At 48.7% G+C, this 20,140-nt stretch overlaps 2 protein-coding genes across 4 annotated transcripts; one reads left to right on the top strand and one right to left on the bottom strand.

Moving 5' to 3' along the window:
• The first annotated feature begins 1,085 nt into the window (after window positions 1–1,085).
• Window positions 1,086–8,731, top strand: DPH7 (diphthamide biosynthesis 7). 3 transcript variants are annotated; one of them, XM_040405061.1, is made up of 11 exons: window positions 1,086–1,155; window positions 1,994–2,157; window positions 2,243–2,379; window positions 3,231–3,318; window positions 3,976–4,067; window positions 4,151–4,317; window positions 4,598–4,670; window positions 4,875–4,940; window positions 6,685–6,818; window positions 6,896–7,333; window positions 8,345–8,731. In XM_040405061.1, the coding sequence occupies exons 2-10, from the start codon at window positions 2,017–2,019 to the stop codon at window positions 7,285–7,287; spliced, it is 1,290 nt and encodes a 429-aa protein (XP_040260995.1). In that variant the 5' UTR covers window positions 1,086–1,155; window positions 1,994–2,016; the 3' UTR covers window positions 7,288–7,333; window positions 8,345–8,731. The 3 variants fall into 3 exon arrangements, with proteins under 3 accessions (XP_040260995.1, XP_040260992.1, XP_040260993.1); XM_040405058.1 differs by having other exon boundaries at window positions 6,652–6,818; XM_040405059.1 differs by lacking the exon at window positions 8,345–8,731 and having other exon boundaries at window positions 6,652–6,818; window positions 6,896–7,335.
• A 6,038-nt stretch (window positions 8,732–14,769) lies between these two features.
• Window positions 14,770–16,755, bottom strand: MRPL41 (mitochondrial ribosomal protein L41). The gene is made up of 2 exons (XM_040405062.1): window positions 16,655–16,755; window positions 14,770–15,506 (listed from the first exon to the last, which is right to left on the bottom strand). The coding sequence occupies exon 2, from the start codon at window positions 15,494–15,496 to the stop codon at window positions 15,089–15,091; it is 408 nt and encodes a 135-aa protein (XP_040260996.1). The 5' UTR covers window positions 15,497–15,506; window positions 16,655–16,755; the 3' UTR covers window positions 14,770–15,088.
• Window positions 16,756–20,140: the final 3,385 nt, after the last annotated feature.

Here is a 20,140-nt window from a genome sequence, read left to right as displayed (position 1 = left end):
CACAGTGACTGCACCAGCAGAATAGTGAGTGCAGCTCTGGAGTATAATACAGGATGTAACTCAGGATCAGTACAGGATAAGTAATGTATGTACACAGTGACTGCACCAGCAGAATAGTGAGTGCAGCTCTGGAGTATAATACAGGATGTAACTCAGGATCAGTACAGGATAAGTAATGTATGTACACAGTGACTGCCCCAGCAGAATAGTGAGTGCAGCTCTGGAGTATAATACAGGATGTAACTCAGGATCAGTACAGGATAAGTAATGTAATGTATGTACACAGTGACTGCACCTGCAGAATAGTGAGTGCAGCTCTGGAGTATAATACAGGATGTAACTCAGGATCAGTACAGGATAAGTAATGTATGTACACAGTGACTGCACCAGCAGAATAGTGAGTGCAGCTCTGGAGTATAATACAGGATGTAACTGAGGATCAGTACAGGATAAGTAATGTATGTACACAGTGACTACACCAGCAGAATAGTGAGTGCAGCTCTGGAGTATAATACAGGATGTAACTCAGGATCAGTACAGGATAAGTAATGTATGTACACAGTGACTGCACCAGCAGAATAGTGAGTGCAGCTCTGGAGTATAATACAGGATGTAACTCAGGATCAGTACAGGATAAGTAATGTATGTACACAGTGACTGCACCAGCAGAATAGTGAGTGCAGCTCTGGAGGATAATACAGGATGTAACTCAGGATCAGTACAGGATAAGTAATGTAATGTATGTACACAGGGACTCCACCAGCAGAACAGTGAGTGCAGCTCTGGAGGTTAAAGTTTTCTGATGGATACACAGGGAAGGAGAATGGATGTGATATGTCATTGTTGGAGAGCTGTAGAGTTTATCTGAATCAATTTCAATATTGCTTCTGGAAATGTCAACTCTTGTGGAACTAGAAGGCTCAGCCTGCCCGGGTGAAGTGACCTCTCTGTGAAATCCTGTTGGATGGAGACAATTGGTTCGTCTCATTCAGTCAAGACGGATAATAGCCATGTGATCAAAATCAGCCAATCAGGAGAGGCGAAACGCTATTGGACGAGGCTCTTGTCCATAACTTCTCTGTGGAGGCGGAGCCTCTTCTGTAGTCGACCCGGAAGTAGTTGTCGAGTTCAGGATTCTGTACGTGCTGCATGCTGGTGAGTGTGGCTGTCTGTGACGTCATCATTGTACGTTCTGTTTGGTATTATAACTGCTCTGTGGTAGGCAGTGTGACGTCATTAGTGCAATAAGTATGGTATGATAACTTCTGCATGACACCTCTGTGTGATGTCATCACTGTACATTATATACAGTATCATAAGCTCTGTGTGATGTCATCACTGTACATGATATACAGTATCATAACCTGTGTGATGTCATCACTGTACATTATATACAGTATCATAAGCTCTGTGTGATGTCATCACTGTACATTATATACAGTATCATAACCTCTGTGTGATGTCATCACTGTACATTATATTCAGTATCATAACCTCTGTGTGATGTCATCACTGTACATTATATACAGTATCATAAGCTCTGTGTGATGTCATCACTGTACATTATATACAGTATCATAACCTCTGTGTGATGTCATCACTGTACATTATATTCAGCATTATTACTAGAGATGAGTGAATTTCATATTTTGAAATTCGTTCACGCTTTGTTTACTGGTAAAAGTCGAATTGCGTTATAGATTCCGTTACCACGGACCATAACGCAATTCTATGACGGAATGCCTTTAGAGTCCTCTCCTGCATTACGTAAACGGGACGGATCCGTTTTGCAGCCCATAGACTTCTATTATGACGGAATGAATAACGGAATGCCTCTAAAGCCATTCCGTTATGCGTTCCGTCATAGAAGTGCGTTGTGGTCCGTGGTAACGGAATCTATAACGCAATTCACCTTTTACCAGTAAACGAAGCGTGAACGAAATTCGCTCACCTCTAATTATAACTTGTATATAACCGGCGGTGTTGTTATCAGGGGGGTGATGTGGAGGCCGAGCGATGGCGGGACGCTGCAAGACCCAGACGTTACAGGTGATTGATACGGAGTACAGCGCGGACGCGGTGGAGTGGTGCCCGCTGGATGACTGGGGGACGGTGCTGGCCTGCGGGACGTATCAGCTGAAGAAACCAGAACCTGACGTGAGTCTGAACATGACGCCATATGACGTCCTATAGTGTAAGCCGCGTGCGGGTCTCCTCTCCATACCGCTCTCCCCTCCCCCAGGTCAGCGGAGAGGACAGCGACAACCCACACCTGCGGCTGGGCCGCCTCCTCCTCTATCACTACAACCCCCAGCAGTTCTTTTCTCCAGTGACCGAGGTTCAGAAGATAGAGACAGCCGCCATACTGGACATGAAGTGGTGAGCAGCGCGGCTTCCGTACGTCCCCCCCGCTTTCACAGACCCCCCCCCCAAGTAACCGAATCTGATGATTGGCTCTCTGTGTGTAGTGAAAAATCCATTTCTCTAAGACCTCTGTGCACTATCAGTGAATGAAAACATCTTTCATTACCTCTGGCGGCTGATTGTCTGAGGGGATCAGGGTGGGATTCTCAGCTGTTCACTGACAGCAAGCAGAATGATCAAGCTTAAAGGGGTTTCCCTATTTTAGGCATTTGTGGCCTAAACGTCTTATAGATGCAGGTCCCAATTTTAGGAACTGCACCTATCCCAAAAACAGAGGTCCCCATCCCCATCCCATCAAGGGGGTCGTGGTCCTCCTCATCCAGGCTGCCATTGAATGCATAGGAGGACGCCTGGATGGGATCGGGGGAGCTCCACTCTCTAGAGGTGGGACCTGAGTGATTTTGGGTGATGGGTTGTCCAGGATTTTGATTTCCTCAAAGTAGTCCATCAATATCTGATCGGTGGGGGTCCAACACCCCGCACCCCCGCTGATCTTCTGTTTGGGGGCAGCTCCGGCGACAAAACTACACAGCTCCATCCATCATGCAGTGGACGGAGTCGGAAACTGCAGCTTTCCTGCCATTGAAGTAAATGGCACCAGATTTATAGCGGATCAGTGGGGTGCAGGGTGTCGGACCCCGCCAGCCTGATTGGGGTGCGGGGTGTCAGACCTCGCCCATCTGATATTAATGGAAGGGTAGGCCATCGATATCAAAATCCTGGACAACCCCTTTAAGGCTATCAGCAGCATAGAGGGCAATGTAATCCGATTTATGTATGACCAGGTCGCTATTCTGTCTTCTCAGGTGCCACGTTCCGCTCTCTGAGAGCCCCGTTCTGGGTGTCGCCAATGCCAAGGGCGTCCTGGAGCTGTATAGATTACAAGGCCAAAAGGTAAGTGCCCGAAATCAAGACCTCAGGCAGGAATATAGGAGCAAAGCGTCACTGGAGTCCAGGGCCAGTCTATAGGGGATGTGCAGTCCTTAAAGGGGTCATCTCAGGATACACACTTATCTCCTGGCCACAGGTATCTGATTGGTGGGATCCCCCACTGGTCAGGAGGATCAGGGTCCTAAGCTCCCTGAGTGGCGTAGATCAATCCGTTTTTTATAGGTGGAGCTTTGTACTCGGCCGCCCCATAGGCGGTGAATGGAGCGGTGGTCATGCAGGCACTATTCACACATAGGGCTCAGGGACCACCCCTGTCCTAGTGATCAGACCCCCAGTGATCATGCATTTATCACCCACCGATAAATGTTGTTCAGGGGCTAACCCCTTTAAACGTTGCAGGAGGCTGAATGTACAACGTTTCTGTCAACATCTGCCAAAACATATCCATAGGTGTCACGGGTGTATATAGAAATATTAGAATACGTAAGGACCCCTTTAAGTACCATAAACCGGCCATTGAGAGTAGCAGGATCAGGCACTGTGCACTAGATTCCATTGAATTTAATGGGCCTGAGGTGCAGTACCACACGTACCCTGTGGACGGCAGTGGCGCTGTTCTTGCCGGCTCTCCTCGGCAGTGTCTCTGTGTTCTTCCAGTAGGAAAGCTCCAGAGTGCAGCCCGTGTGCAGCGTGGATTTGGGTGACGAGTGTCTGGCTCTATCCCTTGACTGGTCCACAGGAAGGAGAGAGAGGTGAGACCCTGCACCGCCGTTTTCCGGAGGCCGCCGCCGATGAATCGTCGTAACGTTTGTCTCTCATTTTTCTCCCGCCGCAGCACTTCTCCCGTGAAGATCATCTGCAGCGACTCTCGGGGCCGGCTCAGCCTTCTGCACGTGGAAGAGTCGGCGGCGTCCGTGGAAGTCACGTGTCAGTGGAAGGCACACGACTTCGAGGCCTGGATCGCCGCCTTCAACTACTGGAACTGTGACATCATCTATTCAGGTCTGGCCCAATATGAGGGAAATTGGTGAAAGGGGCGCAGAGCCGATGCCCATGGCAACCTCTGCTCGCTCTGGGATGGGGATCTGCTGTGAAACTACAACTCCCAGCATGCAACATGCTTGGCTGTTCTTCTAACTCCTATAAAAGTGAATGGGGCATTATGGGAGTTGTAGTCCCAGAACAGCTGGAGTGCCGGAGGTTGCTGATCCCTGCTCTAGGTAATTGCTACCCCTTCCCTTTTGCGCCAAGGCTAACGATCTGTGCATGTCCCTGATTCCAGGGGGAGATGACTGTTTGCTGAGAGGATGGGACACCAGAGCGACACCGGACATCCCACTATTTACCAGCAAAAGGTAGGACCCCCTCCAGCGCAGCCACACCAGTCCACCATGGGTCGTGATCGGTATGGCAGCTCCGCTCCATTAGAGTTAATAGGTTGAGCTGCAATACCACACGCAACCTGTGGCCAGGGGTGGCGCTGTTTTTGTGTTTTTAAGAAAGCAGCCATGTTCTTCTAATCTTGGACAACCCATATAATCAGTTTTTATTTCTCACAGGCATTCAATGGGAGTGTGCAGCATCCAGAGTAACCCTCATCAGGAACATGTTTTGGCTACAGGAAGGTGAGCAGTGTTTGCCAGCCCCACGTTGGCTGACATGCGCCCTATTAAAAAAAAAAAAAAAAAAAAAATGTATATTATATATAGCGCCACCTGCTGGTGTTCTGCAATTGTTACAGGCTATGCCATAGTCATACATGACCAGTAGGTGGCGATGTATGACTTGAGTATTGAATATGAAGAATGGAAGAAAATGCTCAATGTTTCATTAAAGGGTTTCTATCACTTCGTATGCCATAATTAGCTCTCAGACACTAGCGATCCGCTAGTGTCTGCTCTGGCCAACCATCCTAATATAAGAGCTTTTTGGGCAGCCGTTTTGCTAAAAAAATAACTTTTATAAATATGCTAATGAGCCTCTAGGTGCTATGTGGGCGTCATTAGCACCTAGAGGCTCCGTCTACCTTCATACACAGCCACCGCCCAGCGCGTCCCTCCAGCCCGCCCATCTCCTGATGAATGCGATCCTCCGTGTGACACAACGGACGAATTCTCGCGCATGCGCCGTGCGCGGCTGTATTCGGCGCATGCGCAGAGAATGTCTGACCGCTTCCCTGCTCAGACATCTCCACTGCGCCTGTTCCTTGGAGCACTATGACATCATCGGCGCAGGCGCAGTGGAGATGTCTGAGCAGGGAAGCGGTCAGACATTCTCTGCGCATGCGCCGAATACAGCCGCGCACGGCGCATGCGCGAGAATTCGTCCGTTGCGTCACACGGAGGATCGCATTCATCAGGAGATGGGCGGGCTGGAGGGACGCGCTGGGCGGTGGCTGTGTATGAAGGTAGACGGAGCCTCTAGGTGCTAATGACGCCCACATAGCACCTAGAGGCTCATTAGCATATTTATAAAAGTTATTTTTTTAGCAAAACGGCTGCCCAAAAAGCTCTTATATTAGGATGGTTGGCCAGAGCAGACACTAGCGGATCGCTAGTGTCTGAGAGCTAATTATGGCATACGAAGTGATAGAAACCCACATGTTCACATGTGGCGGATTTTCTCCCGTGGAATATCTGCAGCGTATTACAATACCAACAAGTGGTTGATATTTTCAAAAAAATATGCAGAAAAATAGGGGTGGAAATTGACCTGCGATGTAGAATTAAAAGGCTATGGGAATTTTTTTATGGTTGCATTTTACTCCTTTTGGTCACTTACAAAAAAAAAATAATTCTTTCAATTGGTCTTTATTAAAAAATTTCTGCAGTTTTTGTGATACATGGAGGTTATAAACCGGTCTCTTTGCAAACTGTCGTTCCTGAGTTCCATCGCCTGATGGCTCATGTGAAGCCTTATCTCCCATACCCTGACCTCATAAGAACATGGCTTAAATCAGTTTGAAGAGAGTTTACCAATAATGAGGTCAGGTGATCAGAGGTAAGGCTTCACATGAGCCGTCAGTTAACGGAACTCAGGAGCGACATCTGCAAACAGACTGATTTTAAACCCCATGTATCACAAAAACTGCTGTAAATGTTTGAGGAAGACCAATTGAAAAGAACTATTTTAGCCCAAAATGAGTAAAATGCAATCATAAAAAAATGCCCCGAAGATGTCCACAGCCTTTAAATCCACAGCGTGTCAGTTTATGCTGCGGATTTCACACCCCGCGATAAATCTACAAGTAATACATGGCGGATTCACGGTAAAATCCGCAATGGCAAATTCTCCCCACGTGCCTGTATTCTAAGCCCGTCCCATTTTGGACCCTAGTTATGACGAGCACGTTCTTGTGTGGGACTTAAGGCAAATGAAGCAACCAACATCCGACACCCATGTACAGGGAGGGGTCTGGCGGCTGAAGTGGCACCCCACAGACGGCGCCCTCCTGCTGGCCGCTTGTATGCACAGTGGCTTCCACATCCTGGACTCCGGCTCCGGTAAGCCCCAGCATTAGGAGAACCGGATTCAGTTAGCCCCACATTCTTCATGAATTGCACTTTGCCGCCCCCTCTAGGTGGTTGCCACATCCTGTCTTCGTACGTCCTCCACAACTCCTTGGCCTACGGAGCCGATTGGTCCAGAGCGTTTCTTCCGGATGCCTCCGTGCCCAGTCCAGAACTGGAGTCCTTAAAGGCGGTGGAGTCGGATCCTGTCGGCAGTCAGAAGCTGGCGCAATCCATGCAGAACCTGAAAATCTTCTACGAGTCGCCCACCGCCAGCTTCGACGTCGTCCTGGAGGACGACTCTGGAGGATACGTGCCGGAACCGAGCGGAACGGCTGACGACCGTCCGGTTACTGGGGACCCCGGACAAGCGCAGACTGACCTGCTGGCCACGTGCTCCTTTTATGACCACGTTTTACATGTTTGGCGGTGGCAGTCCCAGAGACTAAACCCTGCGGAGTGACCGTCCACTGCCGCTCACCGGTCGTTACAATGGGCTACCTCCTGAGGTGCGTTTTTGTTTTGTGCACATATTAGAACCCATATTAAGGCCCGCCAAGCCCCCCCCCTGGTTTATGTGAACTGAATTTAGATCACCATAGGGTTTTATGGAGGTCTAATCTGGGGGCACTAAGATAACGGATGGGGGTCACACGCTAAAACTACATTTCGAGGGGGGGTAACTTTTTAAAACTCATTTTTGGCTAAAAAAAAAAAAAAAAAAACATTTTTTCAATTTGTTTTTATTACAAATGTTCACCGTTTTTGAGATACAGGGGTTAAAAAAAAAACTATTTGCAGAATGTCTCTTCCGAGTTCTGTCAGCTGACTGCTCATGTGTAGCTCTTATCTCATAAACACTCATTTACGGTAAGCCGTATTGTTTAGGCATAATGAGTGTTTATGAGGTCAGGAGATCAGAGCTACACACGAGCCGTCAGCTGACATAAGTCTGAGACATTCTGCAAATAAACAGATTTTTTAACCCTTGTATCTCAAAAATGGCTGAACATTTTTAATAAAGACCAATTGAAAAAAAAGATTGCCCTGAAAGTGTCCATAGCCTTTAACAAACTTAAAATGGGAGGAGAGCTATTGGAGGGAGCACAGTCTAAGTATTCATTCTACAGCGCAGTTTTAAGTAGAACAGCCTTTCGTGCAGTCAGTTGTACAGGATTAGGCCTCTTGCACATGACCGTATGTATTTTGCGGTCCGCAAAAAACCACGGATGACATCCATGTGCATTCCATATTTCGCGGAACGAAACAGCGGGCCCCTAATAGAACATGTTCTATTTTTTTGCGGAACGGAAATACAGAAACAGAATGCACACGGAGTAACTTCAGTTTTTTTTTGCGGACCCGTTGAAATGGTTCCGTATACGTGCCGATAAAAAACGGAATGGAAAGACGTTCGTGTGCAAGAGGCCTTAGAGAAAGTTGGTTGCCTTCTTCCAAAGGTTGTGTGTGGTATGGCGCTACTCCATTTAATTATCTCCCATTTTCATTTGTTCCTTTAGGTCTCCTTTAAAAAAAATAAAAAGAAAGCGTAAATCAGGACCCCGCACAGAAATCAGCAATAATGACACTTACCTCCATGGACGAGAGCGCCATCCGATTGCATGACAAGTAACATCGGAGGCCGTATACCAGCAGCCGTTACTGGCGATATTCCAAGCACCCAGCAGCATCCGGACGTGTATATATATATATATGAATAAAAAAATAAAAAAAATGTTCCTCTGTCCATGAAACCCTGAGCCGTGGACGGGATTCATACATGAAGGTTCAAGGGGGTTACCAGCAGTGGTTTGTTCGGTCCAGTACCCCTGGATAGAAGACCTCAGGCAGACAGCCTTTGGGTGGATCCACACGTGGCTTAATTTTAAGCCACGGACAAATACACCGCAAAATCTGCATGGAAGACGAGCACATTGTAAAATTTCATGCCATGCGTGGCTCAAGAGCTGTTGATTTTCCAAAGGGAAATTGGTTGTAGAAAAGCTAAGTGGATGAGATTGAAAGTAATTTTCCCCATGACCCAGGGGGCACCCGCAAACCAACCTTAGGCTACTTTCACACTAGCGTTCGGAGCGGATCCGTCTGATGTTTCATCAGACGGATCCGCTCCGATAATGCAGACGTTCGCATCCGTTCAGAACGGATGCGTCTGCATTAAAACTTAGAAAATTTTCTAAGTGTGAAAGTTGTCTGAGCGGATCCGTTCAGACTTTACATTGAGAGTCAATGGGGGACGGATCCGCTTGAAGATTGAGCCATATAGTGTCATCTTCAAGCGGATCCGTCCCCATTGACTTCCATTATAAGTCTGGACGGATCCGCTCGCCTCCGCACGGCCAGGCGGACACCCGAACGCTGCAAGCAGCGTTCAGGTGTCCGCTCACTGAGCGGAGCGGAGGCTGAACGCTGGCAGGCGGATGCATTCTCAGTGGATCCGCCTCCACTGAGAATGCATTGGGGCCAGACGGATGCGTTCGGGGCCGCTCGTGAGCCCCTTCAAACGGAGCGCACGAGCGGACACCTGAACGCTAGTGTGAAAGTAGCCTTAAAGGGATTTTCCTGGAGTTCCGTATTGATGATCTATCCTCCGTCAGTCAATATCAGATTGGGGGGGATTCAGAGACTGTTCATTAACAACATGGTGCCCGTAAACCAATCCATCAAAAGCCATATGGCGCTCCTTCCCTTTTGAGTCCTGCGGTGTGCCCCCATAGCAGTTTACCACCACATATGGGGTGTTGCTGTATTCAATAGAAAATGGGTAATGGCTTGTTCTACTGTTACCCCCTGTAAAAATGAAAAATTTGGGACTAAAGCGATATTTTATTGGAAGAAATTAAATTTTTCTTTTGCACAGCCAAGTGTTTCTAAATTCCATAAATGCCTGTGGGGTCAAAGTGCTGAGTATACCCCTTAATTTTTTTTTTTCAGGGGTGGTTCCCAAAATGGGGTCACTTTTGAGCATTCCACTTTAGGGGTACCTCAGGGTCTCTTCAGATACAACATGGCGCCCCAAAAACCATTTCAACAAAATCTTCCCTCCAAAAACCATACGCCACTCCTTCCCTTCTGAGCACTGCCACGTGCCCATACAGCAGTTTACGACCACATGTGCGGTGTTCCTGTAAACTGCAGAATCAGAGTCATGCATATTGAGGTTTATTTTGCTGTTAACCCTTGCTGTGTTGCAAGGAAAAAAAAGAAGCTGTATTAACATAAAAAATCTGCCCCAAAAATTTAATTTTGAAATTTCACCTGCATTTTCCTTTCTTGTGGAACACCTCAAGGATTAACAAAGTTGGTACCAACAGTTTTGAATAATTTTAGGGGTGCAGTTTATAAACTGGAGTCACTTATGGGTGGTTTCTATTACTTGAGCCCCCTCAAAATCACTTTATAACTGAATTAGTGGTGAAAATTTGAAGAATTGCTTTTAAAATTCTAAGGCTTCTAACATTCTAAAAAATAAAATGACATTTACCAAATGATGCCAACATAAAGTAGACATACGGGAATGTTTAATAACTATTGTGAGGTATTTGTGTCTTAACAGTTAAAATTTTACAAAATTAAGATTTTTTTTTCAATAAATAAAAAGGAAAAAAATATTGACCCAAATTTACCGTTAACATGAAGAGTAAGGAGCTGATATCTGTGGTGCCGGGGCTGTTAGACAGTTGAGTATATTACTGGATGTACTAACTGTAGATATGGTCCAAGAGAAGTTAAATAAGGTAAATGTGAACAAGGCTCCAGGTCCAGATGGATAACACCCAAGAGTTCTTACAGAGCTCAGTTCAGTCATTGCTGTGCCCCTGTTTATAATTTTTAAAGATTCTCTAGGTACTGGTACAGTGCCACGTGATTGGCGCAAGGCAAATGTGGTGCCCATATTCATAAAAGGGATCTTGGTCCTCTACATGTAATTATAGACCAGTTAGTTTAACTTCTGTTGTGGGAAACATGTTTGAAGGACTCTTAAGGGACTATATACAGGAGTATGTGACTATAAATAATATCATAAGTGACAACCAACATGGGTTTACCAAGGACAGAAGTTGTCAGACTGACCAGATTTGTTTTTATGAGGAGGTAAGTAGTAGCCTGGACAGAGGGGCGGCTGTAGATGTGGTGAGGTAAGTAGTAGCCTGGACAGAGGGGCGGCTGTAGATGTGGTGAGGCGAGTAGTAGCCTAGACAGAGGGGTGGCTGTAGATGTAGTGAGGTGAGTAGTAGCCTGGACAGAGGGGCGGCTGTGGATGTAGTGAGGTGAGTAGTAGCCTGGACAGAGGGGCGGCTGTGGATGTAGTGAGGGGAGTAGTAGCCTGGACAGAGGGGCGGCTGTGGATGTAGTGAGGGGAGTAGTAGCCTGGACAGAGGGGCGGCTGTGGATGTAGTGAGGCGAGTAGTAGCCTGGACAGAGGGGCGGCTGTGGATGTAGTGAGGCGAGTAGTAGCCTGGACAGAGGGGCGGCTGTGGATGTAGTGAGGTGAGTAGTAGCCTGGACAGACGGGCGGCTGTAGTGAGGTGAGTAGTAGCCTGGACAGAGGGGCGGCTGTGGATGTAGTGAGGGGAGTAGTAGCCTGGACAGAGGGGTGGCTGTAGCGAGGTGAGTAGTAGCCTGGACAAAGGGGCGGCTGTGGATGTGGCGAGGTGAGTAGTAGCCTGGACAGAGGGGTGGATGTAGTGAGGTGAGTAGAAGCCTGGACAGAGGGGTGGCTGTGGATGCAGTGAGGTGAGTAGTAGCCTGGACAGAGGGGCGGCTGTGGATGTAGTGAGGTGAGTAGTGGCCTGGACAGAGGGGCGGCTGTGGATGTAGTGAGGTGAGTAGTAGCCTGGACAGAGGGGCGGCTGTGGATGTAGTGAGGTGAGTAGAAGCCTGGACAGAGGGGTGGATGTAGTGAGGTGAGTAGAAGCCTGGACAGAGGGGTGGCTGTGGATGCAGTGAGGTGAGTAGTAGCCTGGACAGAGGGGCGGCTGTGGATGTAGTGAGGTGAGTAGTGGCCTGGACAGAGGGGCGGCTGTGGATGTAGTGAGGTGAGTAGTGGCCTGGACAGAGGGGCGGCTGTGGATGTAGTGAGGTGAGTAGTAGCCTGGACAGAGGGGCGGCTGTGGATGTAGTGTTTCTGGATTTTGCAAAGGCTTTTGATCCTGTCCCTCAGACATTTAATAGGTAAAGTAAGTTCTATAGGCTTGGAAAGTACAGTCTGTAATTGGATTGAGAACTGGCTGAAGGACCGTGTCCAGAGAGTTGTGGTCGATGATTCCTATTCAGAATGGTCCCAGGTTATAAGTGGTGACCCCAAGGTTCAGCACTGGGCCCTCTATTATTTAATTTATTTATTAATGATATCGAGGACGGGATTACTAGCACCATCTCTATATTTGCAGATGACACTAACCTGTGTAGTACTGTACGGTCTATGGAAGATGTCCATACACTACAAGCTGACCGGGACACTGAGTGATTGGGCATCAACTTGGCAAATGAGGTTCAATGTGGACAAATGTAAAGTTCTGCATCTTGGTAGTAATAATCTCCGTGCTTCATATGTCCTAAGGCAGGTAACACTGGGGGAGTCACTCATAGAGAAGGATTTGGGTGTATATTACAGCACAATGTCAATCAGCTGCTTCTAAGGCCACCAGGATATTGTCCTGCATTAGACGAGGCATGGACTCGCGGGGCAGGGATGTGATATCACCACTTTACAAAGCGCTGGTGCGGCCTCATCTGGAATACGCAGTCCAGTTCTGGGCACCAGTCCATGGAAAGGACGCCCTGGAGCTGGAAAACGTACAGAGGAGAGCGACTAAACTGATAAGGGGCCTGGAGGGTCTGAGTTATGGGGAAAGATTAAAAGACTTGAATTTATTTAGTCTTGAGAAGAGACGTCCAAGGGGGGACACGATTAACCTGTACAAGTATATAAATGGGCCGTACAAAAAATACGGCGAAAAGCTGTTCCATGTAAAATGCCCTCAAAAGACAAGGGGGCGCTGCCTCCGACTGGAGAGGAAGAAGTTCAGTCTCCGGAAGCGTCAAAGCTTCTTTACTGTAAGAACTATGAATCTGTGGGATAGACTCCTCAGGACGTGGTCACAGCGGGAACAGGGGACGGGTTTATAAAGGGTTTACAAGAATTCTTAAAAGTAAATGACATTAAAGGGACACTGACAGGGCCAAAAAGCATATTAAGGTATATATATGACCGTACAGGTCTTATAAAGTGTATAAGAATCATGTAAGTATCCCCCCTGTCCACCTTATAACTACAGAAATGTGAAGTTTTATAACCTGCTGGAATCGGGTTCAATCTGCCCAAGGGGCGGTGTTTCACCTCAGCTTGCGCCCAGCCAGCCTCGCCGCAACTGCCGTTTGAAGCGCCGCCCAGCTCATCAATATTCACTTCGCTGGGCGGCTAACTAGTGTCCCCGGCTATCTTCAGCGCATGCGCCCGACACCCTCACTGGCCGGGATCGCATCGCGCCTGCGCACAGGCTCATTCTCAGAGGCGGTCCGCAAAAAAAACGGATGACGTCTGTATGGCATCAGTTTATTTTGTGGATCCATTGTAACCATGCCTATCCTTGTCCGCAAAATGGACAATAGGACATTTTCTATTTTTTTTGCGGAGCGACGGATGCGGACAGTACACGGAGTGCTGTCCGCATCTTTTGCGGCCCCATTGAAGTGAATGGGTCCGCACCCGAGCCGCAAAAAATGCGGCTCGGATGCGGAACCAAACCACGTTCGTGTGCATGAGGCCTAATGCTTGTGAAAACGTGTAGAAATCTGAGTCTCACTTCCTTCTGGGATTCGCGTCCCCACCGATCCCTTGGTTGAACTTGATGGACTTATGTCTTTTTTTCAACCGTATCAACTATGAAGTACAATGTGTCGCCAGAAAACAATCTCACTATCCGTTAGATAAGTAAAACCATTCCAAAGTTATTACCACATAAAGCAAAAAAACAGGCCTGGGGAGGAAGGTGAAGACTAGCCCAGGGTAGAAGGGGTTAAACAACTCCTGCCCGCACACTGCAGCAGACATTGATTGGATCTGAAGTTACCATACATTGCAGATATCCGAATCTGCAGCGGAGCACTCCAGGTGTTCTAAAACTACAACTCCCAGAATGCTTCATGCACTTCTATGGGAGTTAGACGAACAGCCAAGCATGTTTGCATGCTGGGAGTTGTAGTTTCACAGCAGCTGGAGTGCCGAAGGTTGTGCCGTGTGGAAATAGAGGTTCATTGGCCGGACGCCATAACGGAGCTTTGTGCAGGAGCCATGTACTGCTGATGGCTGATCCTTGGGATGAGCGCTCAATATCTGACCAGTGGGGGGCGCCGCTATATAGACAGCCAAGCGTCCGAGAGTTGGACCCCCACCAGTCTGAAACTGATGTCCGTACCTTATCTATATCTGTGGGAGATTAATGGGGTTGTCTCACCTCAGACACCCACACTTATTTCTAGAACGGGACCCCCCCCAAGTGAACGGAGAACAGCTGTGCATGCGCAGGCGAATGGAGCTGTGGCTGCGCTTGCTCTGCAATTTCGGAACTCCTATAATAGTGAATGGAGAGTATTCAGCGCATGCGCAGCCTGCTCTCGTTCACTTTGGGGTCCCTGTTCTAGAGATAAGTGCGGGTCAGCAAACGTCGCCACTCCAGCTGCTGTGAAAACTGCAACTCCCAGCATGCACACTTAGGCCTCTTTCACACGGCCGTAGCGCTCCCGTGGCCGTATTGCGGGCCGCAAATGGAGGGCGGTCCAGAAATACACATGGCACCGGCCTTGTGACCATTCACTCGAACGGGTCCGCAAATCCGGAGTAACGTGGGGTTCCGTAAAAAATAGAACTTGTTCTATCTTTTTGCGGAACGGACCCCATTCAACCGTCCGCGGTCCGCATGTGGCTGTTCTCCCATAGAAGTGGAAGGAGAATCCTGGGAGTTGTACTTTCATAACAGGAGGCTGCTGACCCCTGTATTAGGGGATGTGGACACCATCGGGGGGGGGCCACGGCTCGGGCCCTCTCTCTGAGTCACCGGCTCTCGCTCTGGACGGCCGGTCACCTGATCAGAGCTGTAGTACTCATGGCCGCTCCAGGGGAGATGCCTGGCTTGCTATGGTTTCTGCATTAATAAATCGGCGTTGGCCGCGTTGGGTATTTTCCGTTTAATTACCAAACTCAGCGCTATAACATGGGGTTAACCATGGCAGTCCGATCGCGGCTACTGGACGTAATTCTTTGGGTACAGCTGGAATAATTTGCCTTCTTGGGTGGGTTCGAATCCGTACTTTTCCAGGTTATTGGGATCGAAGGTGCCGCTCTCAATGTCCTTCTGTATGGCCGGAGCAGCGGTTTCCAGGAACAGTTTCTTGGCGGTCATTTTTTCCTCGGTCACGGCCGGAACCTTGTAGGAGACGTACGGCCGCAGCTTGAAGCCGCTCAGGTCCGGGACTATGAATTCGGGCACCATCTCCTTCACTCGGACAAACTTCTTGTTGGAGGTCAGGAAGCCCACCCTCTTGGCTCCTCTACCCCTGTTGAAGGACTTGGGTCCCATTTTGCTAGTGATTTCGGCCATTCGGTCGGATCCCCGGACGAAGCCGCGGGCGAGATTCTGAAGCAGCCCCATTAATGGCTTACTGCAAGAGAAAAAGGGTGAGGGCGGCCATTTTATGTCAAGAAGTTTCCGTAAAAAATTCCTTTAACCACCCCCCTTCCCCCTTCCTGCCGTAGGTGGGTGACCAAAAGTACAATATTTATGACCTAACTTCAATATCTGATCAGTAGGGGATCGGGCGCCCCGCATACCTACTTTTTGGCGGTTTGAAGAGGCCGCGGTGCTACAGCGAGCGCTGCGGACTCCTCACAGTACAGCGGCCGTGCTTCTATTTGAATGGGACTGACCATGTGACGTCATTGGCCGCAGCGTTCACATAGCACCGCCTCCTCTTCAGCGGAGTGCCCCGAGTCGGACCCCCACTGATCAGATGTGGAGGACCTATCCTGAGGATAGGATATCAGCGTTCTACTCCCGGAGGACCCCTTTAATGCAATGCACTGCCCATTCCCCGCACGGTTTTGGCTGAGCCCCGAGAGGTACCGTCCAGCTGACACTTTACTGCAATGGAAAAGAAGATGGCTTCGGCAGCATTCCGCAATATCAAAACGATCCTTTATTCGTACCTCCAGACACAATTGGCAACGTTTCGACTGTACACCAGTCTTTGTCAAGCCTGGATCAAGGGCCTACGGCTAGGCTGTTGCATTGACATAGACGCATTATCTGGATACCGCATAGTGCTGCCTCTACACTACTTCTTGCAACTTTACTGCAATGGTCAGGATGAGCGCTAGCTACGCGGCTGACCCCTTAGATGTCACAATAAATAACGACTGCGGCATCAAAGCAGTTAGATCAGGGCTCAGCGATTTCAATGTCGCCCCCGAAACACGCCATTTCTATGGCAGCTGGAAACTTAAAGGGGTTGTCCTATCTGGACAGTCATGGCATGTTGATAGGGTATGCCATAAATGTGTGAGAACTGCAGGTCGTCTCTCAAGAATGGGGCCCCAATGTGAACAGAGAGCAATATTCAATGGAAAAAAAATAAAAAGGTCAGACTATTAGAGGGTGATATTAATCACACCATAAATGGAGGGTCTGGGGAGCAAATCCTAGGGGCAGGATAAAATCACATCACCTCGTCCTCCTCCTGACTCGTAATAAGCCCCTAGATGATGATTTTTAGGGTCACCTAGAAAAGAAGGTTAAGGGTTAACTTCTCACCTTCAGACAGCGCCGTCCGTGCAAAAACGTCAGCGTGCTAAACCTGCCGCAAAGCAAATCCGTGCGTTTCAAGCCTCCTTCTGAGCGCAACATCCGCCCAATCATCGCGCAGTATTAGTATCGGCACGCGCTGATTGGCCATTTGCGAACCGCCTATGGGAGAAGGCGGAAGCGGCGCATGCGCGATCCAGTCAAGGGACTTTGAGTGGCAGGCGGTTGATAAGAGAGGCGGGAAGGAAAAGCTAGAGTAATTGCGCAAGGGTTTTCTGAGGTAAAAAACGAAGACGGTAGTCGGGAAAATAGAAATCATGATAATACAAACTCAGTAAAAGTGAAAAATAGGAGAAATACGGATAAAGTAGCGTATAGTAAATAATGGTGCCCATGGACATAAGAACAGACCTAAAAGACTGGTTAAAATTTATATTTTTCTTTAAAATTAGGGAAAAATTCCAGTAAATTTTTTGTAACAATTTTCAGGTGTTTCTCAGCTATATCTGTCCCAAGGAAAGTAGGGTGACAACAAATATGGCTTCCGTTGTCACACAAAATCCTGCGTGGCAAATACGCCCCGGTTCCCACACGCATGAATTTGGCTTTAAAACCAACACAATAAGCGCAAGCATTTTTTTTGTTTTGTGCCATTTTTTTCTGGCTTTTTTTTCCAACAGCGTCTTAACGCAAGTAATTTCTTCATGGCGTTTTTAGGAAGTGATGTAAAAATGCCAAGAGCGCCAGCAATGCTGCATTTTTGAAAATACGCAAAAAAGACTAAAAATGTCACCTAATGAAAAAAAATGGCAGTTGCAAAAAACAAACAAACAAGGCTTGTGTGTCCTTCCCATAGACCTTCAGTGGAGCTGGCGTTTTACCACGAAAAAAAAAAAATGTCGCAAAAAAAGCCTGAAAGCGCGGAAAACGCCACCAAAATCCCATGTGTGAGAGCTAGGGCTGCAGCTATTGATTATTCTAGTAATAAAGTATTCTACTGATTAATCCAACTATTAATCAAGTATTCTAATAAGAAAAAACGTATTAAAAAAACGTTTTCTATCAAAACTGATCAGTCCCGCCGTGCCATCAGTCCCCCTCCCAGCGCCATCAGCTCCCCCCCAGTGCCATTAGATCCCCAGGTGCCATCAGCTTCCTCCCCTAGTGCAATTAGCTCCCCCCCCCCCCACCAGTGCCATCAGCTCCCCCTAGTGCCATCAGATCCCGTCCCCCAGTGTCATCAATTTCCCCTCCCTTGTTCCATTAGTTCCTCCCCCAGTGCCATCAGTTCCCCCTCCAGTGTCATTAGTTCCTCCCCCAGTGCCATCAGTTCCCCCTCCAGTCAGTGTCATTAGTTCTTCCCCCAGTGCCATCAGTTCCCCCTCCAGTGTCATTAGTTCCTCCCCCAGTGCCATCAGTTCCCCCTCCAGTGTCATTAGTTCCTCCCCCAGTGCCATCAGTTCCCCCTCCAGTGTCATTAGTTCCTCCCCCAGTGCCATCAGTTCCCCCTCCAGTGTCATTAGTTCTTCCCCCAGTGCCATCAGTTCCCCCTCCAGTGTCATTAGTTCTTCCCCCAGTGCCATCAGTTCCCCCTCCAGTGTCATTAGTTCCTCCCCCAGTGCCATCAGTTCCCCCTCCAGTGTCATTAGTTCTTCCCCCAGTGCCATCAGTTCGCCCTACAATGCCATCAGTTCCTCCAGCAGCAGTGCCACCAGCTCCCCCCAGTGCCATCAGTTCCCCCTCCAATGCCACCAGCTCCTCCCAGTGCCACCAGCTTCCCATGACATCAGTTGTTCCCCCCAAGTGCCATCAGCTGCCCCTACTGCCATCAGTTCCCCCACTCCCCCTCTTAGCCATCAGTGCCCAGCCACAGCGCCAGTGAACTAAAATACCGTACTTACCTTTCCTGTAGGGGCGCTGCCGACACTCCAGAGATCTTCCATCCTCTTCTTCACGCGCTGCACTGGGACCTGATGTCACAGAGCGTCAGGTCGTAGTTCGCGCTTATGTGCACTATGTCCTGACGACAGCATCCATTGCGGTGCCGGCCGGCGGGAGACCACGGAGCGTGAGAAATAGCAAGCGCTTCACTGACGCTCCGTGGTCACATGGCACAAACAATATTTTTTGCGATGGACAAATCCGACACGTAATCCGCATGCCATCAATTTTTTCCTGTACATTTCACCCTTTGCAATGCAGTGTAACATAAGACATGCAGATTCCGGGGCGGATTAGTCAGCTGCGGTGAATGACCGTACGGTTAACGGAATTTTATCTGGTTTGTGCCGATAGTTTAGCCTTTTATGGTTTTGCTGCGGTTTACGGCATATCTCAGTGATATCGCATTTTTTTTATAGCAAAATTGTGGCAAAAAAGATGATTTCACTGCGAGGTGTGGACTCCCCCAGGGCTCTGTTCACACGTGCGTCGTGACCACAGTAAAAGCGCCTGAGCAGGTGGGCAGCATAGACTCTGCCTGAGCAAATGAATCGCTTGGGGGATTAAAGGGGCTCTCCGGGAACGGTTGGTGGCAGGGTGCCAAAGTTGGGGGGAAAAACTGTTACGAGTGCTTCGGGTTCAGCGCCAAGCTGCCGGATCGGAATCTGCCATCTACATGCAGGTCAATCAGTGGCCTCAGTAGTGACCTGTGTAGGAACAAGTCACCACAGATTGGCCGGCAGCGGTGACGGCACGCCGCCCATCAGGTCCAGCGACGAGCTCAGCTCCGGACCATGGGTTCACGCTCTCAGAGGACCCCTCTCCGGAAATGTCTGTTTTGATAACTCTGTGCATCCTCACGTAATAACTTTTCTGGAGCATCTATTCGTATGCCTCTATGTTCTACCGTTCCTCTATTATTCCTAATAGAAGGTTAGAAATGATTTTGCATGAGTTAATGGGTACCAGTTGAGGGGGTGTCCCTGCACTGTCCAACACCATCCAATCAGTGCTGGCATTGTCGGGTAACACCCAGCTGGACCTTTATGGCAGACTGCTAGCAATTCATTTCTAAACTTCTAGTAGGAATGATAGAGGAATAGATGCTCAAGATGATACACAGAGTTACTAAAACAGACATGTCAGGAGAGGTGACCCATGGTCCAGCGCAGTCAGTCACTACTGAGCTCCCGGTCTCGGAGAAACCCTTTGATCTCCCAAGGCAGAGTCTATGCTGCAGTCATTTTCAGACTGCTCATACCCTCCCTATGGACAGCATCCATAGAGCTCCCCCTAGTGGAGGAAGCCTGAAGTAGATGGGGGATATGTTGGTAAAACTCCAGTTTGTGAGTGGCATTGTTTGTGAAGAGGGGGCAGCTTGTGGCACGGCATCAGATCAGGCTCGTGTTTTCCTTTCACTATCCCCCTGTCCCGCTGAGCCCCTCATTATCAGCGCGATCACAATCTCCAGGACGTACACGTGGGAGGCGGACACCGGAAGTGCCGGGGGCGGAGGCTGCGCTGTGATTGGTAAGCGCTCTACCGTCCAACAGC

Source organism: Bufo bufo, chromosome 8 (genome assembly GCF_905171765.1).
Source record: "Bufo bufo chromosome 8, aBufBuf1.1, whole genome shotgun sequence".
NCBI classification, from domain to species: domain Eukaryota; kingdom Metazoa; phylum Chordata; class Amphibia; order Anura; family Bufonidae; genus Bufo; species Bufo bufo.
Note: the sequence above shows the minus strand (reverse complement) of the source record. Positions and strands in the feature narration are given on the sequence as shown.